General features: G+C 36.3%; 1 protein-coding gene and 1 long non-coding RNA gene across 8 annotated transcripts in view; both read left to right on the top strand.

Moving 5' to 3' along the window:
• Positions 1 to 12,204, top strand: part of LOC115436573 (ATP-dependent 6-phosphofructokinase, platelet type) — a 49,986-nt gene that overhangs the window by 20,843 nt on the left and 16,939 nt on the right. For 4 of the 7 annotated variants that reach the window (XM_030159451.1, XM_030159449.1, XM_030159450.1 and 1 more), the window contains exons 11-15: positions 235 to 299; positions 453 to 522; positions 3,617 to 3,763; positions 7,038 to 7,108; positions 10,573 to 10,660. In XM_030159451.1, coding sequence (XP_030015311.1) covers positions 235 to 299; positions 453 to 522; positions 3,617 to 3,763; positions 7,038 to 7,108; positions 10,573 to 10,660 — 441 coding nt within the window. Of the gene's footprint in view, positions 1 to 234; positions 300 to 452; positions 523 to 729; positions 766 to 3,616; positions 3,764 to 7,037; positions 7,109 to 10,572; positions 10,661 to 12,204 lie in introns of all 7 variants that reach the window. The other 3 variants (XM_030159446.1, XM_030159447.1, XM_030159445.1) reach the window with 1 other exon arrangement.
• Positions 7,115 to 9,346, top strand: LOC115436575 (uncharacterized). Its single transcript, XR_003937849.1, has 2 exons — positions 7,115 to 7,387; positions 9,229 to 9,346. It is a non-coding gene; the product is annotated as an uncharacterized LOC115436575 (long non-coding RNA).

Below are 12,204 nucleotides of genomic sequence, written 5' to 3'. Positions count from 1 at the left end.
CTTTATTGCACTTTAATAATTTGTCAAACTGTTTGTATTTCCTAAACCTTTGTCTATTTTAATGTATTGTTCTTACCCATCTTTTGAACTTGTATTTTTCATAGCGTGTGCTGCGGGCCTCTTGGCCAGGTCGCCCTTGGAAAAGAGCTCTCAATCTCAATGGGACTTTGGTTAAATGAAGGTTAAGAGGATGAACATAATGTAAGGTTTGACATATATGTATATTCTCATCAGACTCAAGAAGTACAGAAGGCCATGGATGAAAAGAAGTTTGATGAGGCAGTGAGGCTGCGTGGCAGGTATTTTAGTTGTTGGGATTTCTGGGACTTATTTTAATTTAATTTCAATATTCTAAAAGAAGTATTGTTTCCTCTTTGTGTGCCTCAAAACTGGACAGAACATTGTCAGTCTGGATTTTCTACATAAGTGAATTTTTCTCATGTCCTTTACAGGAGCTTTGAGAACAATCTGACCACCTACAGTCTGCTATCCTACAGGAAGGCAGACTCTGAACTTCCAAATGTAAGTAACTCTTTAAACTAAATAAAACTAAAAAACAAATATGATCACATCTATAATTTGGTCATGGTTTTAATTTTTGTATGTCTTCCCCCCAGTGACTCTGACATTTGTACATTATCAGAAGGTACTTGTGCTGAGATGTATTGTGGGCGCTGAAGTCTTTTTGTGACATTAAGTCTGTTTTCCTGTGACTGTTTCTGTCCTGAGGGGGAGGAGGAGGCTGGGGATGAAGAGCAGTTTGATGTATGTGATGATTTATAAGTGAGCAGAGCAAAGTAAGCTCTAGGTCAGCTTCAGATGCTTCTGTAGGCCTGTAGTTAATGCACAAAAGCTTTCCCCTAACTCGTCACAGGGGACAATCGGTGGCTTTTCATTGGTGTGTTTTAGTTAACACTTTAAAATCTGTATAATGCACATTCATGTTTTGAAACAATTTGTACATTTTAGAAAATGGTTGCTGAAAATATGCGCTGTTTTTCGGCCTCAACTGTGGAATTAGACTGATAGACTATACAACAGCACAGACAGTACAACCCGTCCCTCTCCATCGTGGCTCAGTTATACACATTATTTCCATTTTTTTTTTTTTAAACGTGCATTAATGAAAAAAAAATGCTTGAGAAGCTAACAATATGAACCCACTTTGGAGACATAGAAAGTAAGTGGCATGTTACCCACTGCAGTAGATAAAACATTCTCAGGACCCACCTAAAAAAAACAACAGCTATGCCGTATGTAGAATATATTCAGTACTTTACTTTACATCAGGCAGACCTGTTCCAATAGAGAACATGAGTCATTCCATAGCTGTCCTCAAATCCCACAGACCAATTTGACAATACTTTTACCTTAGAACATGGGTGTTGCTGGTCTAATGCTGCTGCTTCCATGTGTTAGTTTATTTGTGACTTCACCACTTAACACAGTACATTGATATCTTTAATTCATTAGTTCCTGGGTAGTTCTGATTCAAACTAACTGGCAACTCCTGTGTTCTGTGAACGAGACTGTTTTTATCTAATGGAGTCTGGTGGCTCTGAAGAGAAAGAAAAAAGGGCTTCAGTTTTGTCAGAAATCACTGTTTGACAGAAAGGTACATTTCTTCAGCAGTAATTAGCTTTGTACATCTGATAATTAATATTACATCTAACTTTGCCACTTCCAAATGCAGTGGTTTACTTTTGACAGTAGATGTACAAAGCAACATAAAAAGTAAATACCTGTGAGCTTTTCATTATGAGCAAGATGTACAAGGTCTGTTGGTTTTATTAACAGCAGCTTGGCAATCAAAACAATGAGCCTATTTGTAATTATACGGAATGCAATATTTTTAGAATATCATTTTTAATAAGCATGTTTCCATGGCTGCCACAAAATGGCAGACAGTGCTCATTATAATATGAGCATATAATATGAATATATAATTTGTCGCTGCGTCCGTCTTTGCTTATTTCTTCCTGGCTGTGCTTCACAGTAGAGGCATAGAGGTGCATTAAAGCTGCAGCGAAGGCATCACAATGACACTACTGTCAGTGACAACCTCTGCATCAGCAGTACTTGGTCCACTTTAATGTCAGGTGTATGGAGCTTATGGCGGCTGTGTGTTTGCTCCCTCAGAGCTCATACTCGATGGGTGTCAACACTGGCGCTGCTGAAAATGCTCAGTGACCATGTTTGGATAATCTAAAAAAATGTATGTGATTTTCTGTAGATGTAATTAAAAGCCACGGACTTCAGCATTACAATTCAATGTCCAGGTCAGTATCTAAGATGGCCTTGTATTTATGTGAAGTTTATTTTGGAGTCTGTGTTGTGGCAGTTATTTGTTGGTTTTAGCTAACTCTGTTTCCTAGACCAGTTCTATTTCAGTTGTTTCTATCCATGATAACAACCTGAACATCAATTACTATGGAGAGGATTTGGTTTAGTGTTTCCTTTAAAATCCTTATATTTCCCCCTACATTTTTCAGTGATTTCTTCTGCTTGTCTACAGTGAGTTTAGACTTAGAGTTGGCTGATGTTAACGCATGCCAACATCACATACTCCAAAACAAACACATATTAAATACAGCAAAGTCAACAAACCTAAAAATCTGATTATCACTCAATCCCAAGTTCTATAGTAATAACAGTTCTAATAATAGTTCAAATAGTTCACATTGTATTTGCAGTTATGGCCAAGTAACATCACTGAACAAATTTTCAAATGTGCTCCCTGTCACAAATACAATGTGAAAGACTGAGAAAGTCCATTTGTACCTGAGCATCTAACAGCAGTTCAGTTTGATGCCTGCCTGTTTTGATCTTATCTCATTATTTAGTTCCGTTTGGACTTATTTGTCCATTTGTAGATGAAAATGGTTATGGTCACAGCACTTGCATGTTGTGGTCAAATACCAGTGTAGCCTTGATGTTGGTGATGAGTGATTGTACCTTGCATTTACGTGTACAATGGACAGACAACGACATAGGTTGCAGTCAGTATATGTTCTGCAAAGCTGATGCACTCATTACAATTAATACTTAGGAGGTACTGAAACAGGTAACTGACAGATTCTAGTTGAAATTAAAACACTCAGTTGACATTTGACCATTGATATTTTGAGTAGTTGTGATGAAAGCAGTCACTGCTTCCCTACTTCTTAAGCAGCATGTGGCTTCTTGCATGCAAGGCCGTATTTGTCTGCTGCTGTTCTGCTCTGAGGCCAAGCATTGCCTGGTTCCTCTGCAGCTAATGGCACGTGGATGGTATTGAGAGGCAATGTTGATGGTCAGTTCAGTTGGAATGACAGACTGGACAACAGTGAGTTTGACAAAGTAGGATAAGTGGGAGTAAATGAAGAAAAAACCTGTTTTAGAGTATTGCCCACCTGGTTCCTCTATGCTGTAGTAAAAGGTGCCTCTCTTCTTTGCCTCTAAAATACCATCTCTGTCAAACCAGCATCATACATGCTGTGACTGAAATTGAAGAGTAAAGTGCCATGGCTTTGGAGGTGAAGTGACATACAGCTTTAAACCATTGCTAGGCTTTGCTTTCTGGTCTGTGTGTATGTGTGATTTTGCATATGTGTCACTCTTTCACTGTTGCCCACAGAGCTCCTTTAACGTGGCAGTATTGAATGTGGGAGCTCCAGCAGCAGGTATGAACGCTGCTGTGCGTTCCGCCGTCAGAGTTGGCATCACCGAAGGCCACAAAATGTTCGCTGTCAGTGATGGCTTTGAGGGATTCTACAAAGGACAGGTACCCAACTCCATTTGGAGCTGTTCATTTGTTCAGAATGGAATGTTGGCATTGGCTGTGTGTATTATCTATAGCACCTGCTCTCACAGTTAAAAATAAATGTTGGCTGTGGAGCACTGGTGCATTGTGTTACACAGATCAAACTGTTGATTCCACTGATCTGCTGTAGTCACCGAGAACCCAGTTCATTATCACATTTATGACAAACAAAAAATATTCACCTGAACTTGATGCCTCTCTTAAGTCAGCATATCGCAAACCTTTTTGCTGTCTTCAATTTGCATCTTTATGTTCCTCATTAATTCGGCAACAAATGAATGAAATCATGAACATGTAGTACCATACTACATACTACATATATGCACATTACATTATATTCCACACTTACCATAAATATATTTGCTCCTCTAAACATTTGAGGTTCATTCATATCAGAAAAGATAAAAATTAGTTACACACATCATCATAGAATCCAAATTTCTGAACCTAGCTGTGTTTCTATTATTTTTAGGCCTATTTTGTAAGTATCACATTAGAAAAGTTGAAGAGAAATGACAAGAAACTCACTTGACATGGGCTTTGTCTTTTACACCAAATCCTAATCCTGTGCATTATGGAAGATAGAAACACTTTTTTGGAATAAATTCTCAGGTGTTTTTGTCCTCTTGTATATTCCTATAAAGTGAACATGTGTGGGTATAGAACAGGTAGTGTAGGTTAATTAGGAAAACATTTGGTGCATTGTATTACACAGATCAAACTGTTGATTCCACTGATCTGCTGTAGTCACCGAACTATAATTCATTATCACATTTAGGACGAACAAAAATTATTCACCTGAACTTGATGCCTCTTCTAAGTCTGCATGTCAAAACATGACGAGTCTAAAAATTCTGACTTCTCTCTGTCTTCATTTTGCATCTTTATGTTCCAACAAATGAACAAATGAATGGAACCATAAAGTTTATTTTGACTTCAAAGATGACCAGTAGTTCATGGTTAAGTGTGTAAGTAAACCATGTGGCAAGCAGCATTTCCTTGGAGGTCACAGTGACTTTGTAGTCCAGTGGCGTTGCTTTCACTGGCCCCTGTGATAAGAACTAGTGTGTCCAGATAAACAGTCCTGCTTACTGTAAGCCAATTACTCCACTCCCACAGCAGTCACACCAAACACCTAAACACACAGGCTCAATTCAGCGGTCATACACTGCTGGGTACATGCATGCTTTCCAGAGATGCAAACACCCATTTGAGTAGTTCATTAACAAGCACTGACCAGTTTAATTGTGATGAGGTCTGGAGGCATGTTGTTGCACAGGGATTAGAGCTGACTGAAGAGTGGAGCTGTGATCCCTGGATAAAACCTCCACTAAGCAGGACACTGATTACACAGAGGAAGAGCTGCTGGTAAATTTCACCTGGACTAGCATGTGGTTCTATACATCCAGCTTTTCAGATCATACTTTTACAGCACTCTTAAATAGAGCGAAAATAAATTATTTTGTATTACTCCAAAAACTCCACTTAATATATACTTAAATTAAAAATAATAAATAAGCCTTTAAACATGCTATCATCACTGGATCTGTTAGAGTTTTCAGTTGAATAGTTTCCATAAGTTAGCATGTCTAAACCCTGATAAACACCTCAAAGTTGACATCTGCGTATTCAACACAAATGCAACATATTAAATATTAGCAAGTAACTAAAAATAGTTGGTCTTTTATGACATAACGTTTTCTCGCTTTGCAGGACCCAGGTATCATGCTATGTTTTTTTAAAAATAATAAGCAAATATAACTAGGGATGCACCGATACCGATACGAGTATCGGCATCGGCTCCGATACTCAGTGTGTGTACTCGTACTCGTACTCGTAAAAGACATCCGATACAAATGCACTGATACCGCTTACGGCCGTGTGACATTCACACCTCAGTGCAGCAGGTACGAGGAGGAGGAATAATGGGTGGGGAGTGTGAAGAGTGTGGAGATTTTTCAAAATAAATGACGGTGATAAAAGTAACGCTGACTGCAAGTAACGTTAAAGACACAGACGGATACGGATGCAGCGTTCTATCCGTCCTCTGCGTACATTCTATCCGTTTACCAGGCGCAGAATGACAATACCAGAGAATGAGAATACCAGCGGGTGTATGGAGCGGTGCGAACCGCTGCCAACAGAAGTGAAAATGAAACTTATCGCCCATTTCTCTTTTCTCTACCTGCTGAAGCTAAACTTTTAAACCTTACCAGTGAAAACGCTGCAATATTAGTATCACATTAGTGTTACCTCTGTCGTCTCCATGTTTGTTATTACTGACTTTCTTCGTCTTCTCAAAAACTTTACTCTTCTTCATGGTATTTGTCCAGTATGGTTAATTCAGAGCGGCGCCCCCTGGTGGATAAATTGAGAAACGCTCATTCCAACACATTAAATGTCAGTAGCAGCACTTTTTTCCAGTTAGACTAATGATAACGACAATAAAGCACACTTACAAAAGGAACTAAGAACTGGAATGGGATTATTAAGTACTCGTATTGGTACTCGGTATCGGTAAGTACTCAAATGTAAGTACTCATACTCGTACTCGGTCTGGAAAAAAGTGGTATCGGTGCATCCCTAATTGATAGGGTAATGGATCAACAGGTATTAAACATTTTACATCAGTGGATGGACGGTGGATGGGTGGTGGATATTTGGGTCTTTATGGGTTAATATCTTTTTCATTTAATACTAGTATGTTGCTGAAATTACTTGGTCATGTTAAACATAAAACTTGAATGAATTATTCAGCTGTGGGGTCAATTTATGTTGTCAGTCATGTTTTCAGTCAGTGAACTTGACAATATGTTTGGCAAAAGCTAGTTTCTCCTATCTGCTCCCTGCTAATTAATGTTGCACATACATTATGGAAAAAGTGATATTCAACACCAATGTAAGCTAAACATTAACATCCAGCAAGTCGCTGAAAATGTAAATCAAACATTTCAGTAAATATTTTCATTTAGTCAGGGGTTTTCATGGAGAGTTTTTCCAGCTCGACTCTCTGAATAGGGTCACATATGGCTCTAAAATACAAAGTGTCATGTACTAAAATGTAAACTTAAGACAGTTTTATAATTTTTTTAGTAGTGTATTTTTAGTAGTTTGGTCTTTGAATCTGTGATTTTTATTATTGTACGAACATCTGACTGAAGTGAAATAGTCCTAATTACTGTTTAACTGAACATGAGGACAGTCAGAAAAAAATGATTCTGTTTTTTTTTTCCAGGTCAAGGAGATAAAATGGGGGGATGTAGGTGGTTGGACTGGCCAGGGTGGGTCATTACTAGGGACTAAAAGGTAAGCTTGTATGTACCTTCACATTATCAAAAATGTTTATTCATGTTCTGGTGTATGGAGTACACATTTCTTTTTTTTTTGTTAAGCTCAAAAATCAGTACATGAAGTTATGAATCAGTGTAAGGGACACGTTTTTAACAAAGGGACTAAAATATGAATTTGATTCCAACTCAGTGGTAAACACTTCCAATCAGTTACGTAGAGCCATGTGTAACATTGGTCATTGGTTCTATCTGCCGATTTCAAAATCAAGTGTACCAAAGTTCCTATAGAACACAGGTGTCAAACATGTGGCCAGGGGGTCAAATCCGGCCCGCCAAAGGGTCCAATCCGGCCCATGGGATGAATTTGTGAAATGCAAAAATTACACTGAAGATATCAACAATCAATGGTGTCAAAATCATTTTAATTTAGGTTCCACATACAGACACATACAGTCCAATTAGATTTCAAGTGGGTCAGAACCAGTAAAATATTATCATAATAACCTATAAATAATGACAACCCCAAATTTTCTCTCTGTTTTTTTGGTGTACAAAAGTAAAATTATATGAAAATGTTTACGTTACCAAACTATACTTTTACAAAAAACAAGAATAACCTGAACAAATAGGAACCAAGGGAAATATCTTAAGAAAAATAAATGCAATTTTACCAATATTCTGCCTGTTACTAAATGTTTTGTGCGATTGTAATGCACGTGTAAATGATAAACTGATAAACCGAGGCAGAATATTGTTAAAATTGCACTTGTTTTTCTTAAGACAATTCAAGTTGTTCATGTTATTCAGATTTTTAAGGAAACTTTGTAGATGTAAACCTGATCATAATATAATTTTAATTTTTTCACTGTTATTATTTTACTGGTCCGGCCCACTGGAGATCAAATTGGGCTGAATGTGGAACTGAACTAAAATGAGTTTGACATCCCTGTTTAAGAACTTATAAAGATGGTCAAGTTGTCATTTACTGCCTCAGAATATGAATAAATGACACTCTGTTGTCATTATTAACAAAATGACATTGTATGGACAGTCAAATTCTGACGAGGGCAGTTATTACAAGTAAAATGCAATTTTTGTCTTAATATTCATCACTTTTTAAATCTACGCTGTCCTTCCAAGAATCTTTTTTAAGGTTTCCAGATTTCCTTTGTAAGAATGACACTCATTAGAGATCTGGGGCAAAATTTATGAATAGTTTTCTTCTCAGTCTTTGTCTCCCACTGACCGTACTAGGTGGAACAGTTGAATGGGTCGAGAGGAAATATTGTTGTAAAGTTTGTTCGCACTGAGGTATGCACAACATCGAAAAAGACAAAGACAAATAGGGTTATAAAGAAATGTCATTGTGGTGTTGTTATCTGATTGCATTCTTTGTATACTTCTCATATCCTTTTATGACCCTGTGGTTAAAACCTTGAGCTGCTTCAAGTATTAGATATGCCCTAGATCACAGGTGTCAAACATGCGACCCGGGGGTCAAATCTGGCCCCCTGCCAAAGGTTCCAGTCTGGCCCTTGGGATGAATTTGTGAAATGCAAAAATTACACTAAGATGTTAACAATCTTCTTAGTTCAGGTTCCACATTCAGAACAATTCAATCTCAAGTGGGCAAGACCAGTAAAATATGATCATAATAACATATAAATAATGACAATTCCAAATTTTTCTCTTTGTAAATGTAAATATTTTCATGTATTTACACTAAAACAAAGTGTAATTTCACAAAAAATGTAAATAACCTGAACAAATATAAACCTGAAATGTAAGTATGTAAGTACAATTTTAACAAGATTCTGCCTGTTACTAAATGTTTTGTGTATTTTTTTATATTATAATGTAAATGTGTAAATGATAAGCTGAGGCAGAATATTGTTAAAATTACACTTATTTTTTCAGTTTGTTAATGTTACTCACTTTGTTTTAAACAATAGTTTGTAGATGTAAACTTTTTCATAATGTAAATTAACTTTTTTTGCTCTTAAACATGGAGAAAAGTTTGGAGTTGACATTATTTATATATTATTATGTTATTATTTCACTGGTTCGACCCACTGCAGATCAAATTTAGCTGAATGTGGCCCCTGAACTAAAATGAGTTTGACAACCCTGCTATAGAACTTTTGTGCTTAATTTAATTGATAATATGTTTTAGGAAGAGTTTTTAAAATTAACGAATTTATTGCAAAGCAGTAAAGCACACAAATCACTGAAAACAGAATGACGATATCATAAACAAGTAAAAAGCATTTTTAGTTACCTAAAACTAGCTCTTTTTTGTGTTATGAGGGACCACCGAAAGGAACACAATACTTGTACATGTGGATCATGTGACCAACTATGTTCAGAATTTCACAAATATAATTATATGTTAATTGCAATTTTAAAAAATCTAATTCGGAGGTCTACCCTGAAAGCTCAGAAACCAGCATTAGTGTGATGATATGTAATAAATCATTGTCTTTCAGCTGGAATATGTAAAAGAAAATATTGAATAAGGAATGGAGCTTAGTCATTGACGTATACAGTAGTGTGTGTGGAATGTCCTGGCTTGTTGTCTATGGACACTACAGTCACCATTACGCAGTAGTCATCTCTTTCACAGATAAGAATAAAGTTCAAAATGCCACGAAGCAAAGAAGAATGGATGAGGTGGTACAGGGCCTGATGATAATCCTGATAGGCGACAGGCAGCATTAGACCATGACAGGAAACAGCAAGAGAGGTCACAACAAAGTATTAAAGAAAAAGGAAACAAAAATATAATAGCACACTTGGACAATTCTCATTAAGCATGTTCTGATTTACTTAGAAACTTATATAACGTGAAGTACTTAATGAAAATTAGAATTTAATATAAACAGACTTAAATTTATGACAGCCCATTTTGTAAAATGAATGTAGTTTCTGTAGACAAGAGAAGCAGGTGCATTATTATTGTCACTTTGAGATTAACTTTGGTAAATTCACTTTGTCCTTATACATCAATGAATTTGCTGTGGAATTCTGAAGATTGTTTTCAGTTGTATGCTGTGAGTATAATGAATGTTTTCAAGGGATACATACGTAATTTAAGTGTTTAAAACACAAACATTGAAATTAATGTTGTATTTCAGCATTTTTCAGCAAAAATGTGTTGACTAGTGGTTGTTCTAACTTCAGATACGTTTGCTACCCAATTTTAAACAAGAGGAATATGCTCTGTTTCAACATTAGTGGGAAATTTGCTGAAGATGGTATTAACATGAAAAATATGTAGTGTCTGCACACAGCCTAGACAGGACTCATAAAAAGGTGTCTAAAGTGTCTGTACTCCTGTGCTGCAAAAATCAGAACAAAGAAGGTAGACATGCAGATCATCCTAATAACACATTTGAAAATATCCTACAAGATATTTGAAAATGTTACCTAACTGACTCTTAACTGGTACACCTGATCTTAAAATTGGCAATCATATTTTAGGACCCTTCCAGGTAAACATCTGGATGAAATTGCTGAGCAGATGAGGATTCATAATATCAACGCTTTGCTTGTCATTGGTGGATTTGAGGTATGTATGACTTCATATTTTTTGGACAAAAATTTGATTTTTGTAGTCAGTTTTACAATATATTATCTTTATGGCACATTTTGATCATCTCTGCCTCATTTCACTGCTGTCAAAAGTATGTCACCAGTGTATCTGTATATGTTAAAATGGTTTTGTTCTGACTGCCATGTCATGCTGTTTTTTAAAATTTCATTATATCATTAATCACAGACTTATCACATTACATGTAGAATCATACTACATACTACATACTGTATCGCACATTACCATACTATGTGTACATACTAAATGTAGCACTATACTCGTATGGTACTACTTGTAGTATGTACATGTAGATGTAGTACCATACTAGTATGATACTACATGCAGTATACCACATACTGCATATACTACATACTGTAGTATACTACATGTCATATGTTCATTAATCGCCTCATGTCTACACTTACACCACACTTCGAACTATTTGTCAGGCTATTGACTCTCTCATTGTTTGTCTATGCATTGTTTCTACATTGTGGCCACCAACTCTTTCCACTGTCTCTCTTTTGTCATTCTTGGCCTGGCTCTCCCCCATTGGTTCCTCCATCTCCCAATAAACCCCTCCCATATATTATCTTGTCACCATGCATCATTGCTTTTTTTTCTCCTATTGCTTGACTTGAAAAAAAAGGCCTGACTCAGTGTCTTGACACCGATTTACATCTACATACTACATAAATTAACATTAACATACTACATGTACATACTACATGTAGTATCATACTACATATATGTGCATTACCACATTCCACAAGAACCATAAAGGTATTTGCTCCTCTAAACATTTGTGGTTCATTCAGACACTAGCTGTGTTTCTTTTTTTTAGGCCCATTTTGTAAGTATCATATTAGAAAAGTTGAATGGAAATGACAAAATACAAAAAACTCAGTTGATGTGGGCTTTGTCATTTTCACAAAAGTGTAATATGGCTAATGGAAGATAGAAAGGCTTTATTGGAATAAATTTTCAGGTGTTTTTGTCTTCCTGTATATTCCTATAAAGTGAAAACATGTCTGGCTATAGAACAGGTCGTGTAGGTTAATGAGAACAACTGTTTCTTGGTCTCATACATGAAAAAAAAATCTCAGTTACTTTACGTGGAAAACAAAATGCTCTCCAACATTGACTCATTTTAGCATAGCTATGTATAACAGCCTGTAGCGTCACCTACTGCAGACTATGCAATCTAAATTATTTATCAGTTAACTGAAACATGCTGAATTCATGTTGTTTAAATGATTACTCTTGGAATCAGGGAAGCAAGACCTGTACCAAATGTTTATACATTCTCTTAAATAACACTCACATGCCATAGTGCAGTATTTCTCTTTTACAGTTCATTTACTCTTAGCAGGGCTTCTTTTTGCAGTAAACAAACTTCGATAAACCTGTCTAGCCCTTATCCAAGTTAGTGGTTTGCTGACATGGAAAGCAAAACATGTAGGAGGTGAAAAGCCTTGATCAAGAATTTAAGGTGCAAAAAGCAAATACAAGATGAAACC

The sequence above is a fragment of the Sphaeramia orbicularis genome, chromosome 17 (assembly GCF_902148855.1).
Source record: "Sphaeramia orbicularis chromosome 17, fSphaOr1.1, whole genome shotgun sequence".
Lineage (NCBI taxonomy): Eukaryota > Metazoa > Chordata > Actinopteri > Kurtiformes > Apogonidae > Sphaeramia > Sphaeramia orbicularis.
The sequence above is the reverse complement of the archived record's forward strand: the minus strand, read 5'-3'. Positions and strand labels throughout refer to the sequence as shown.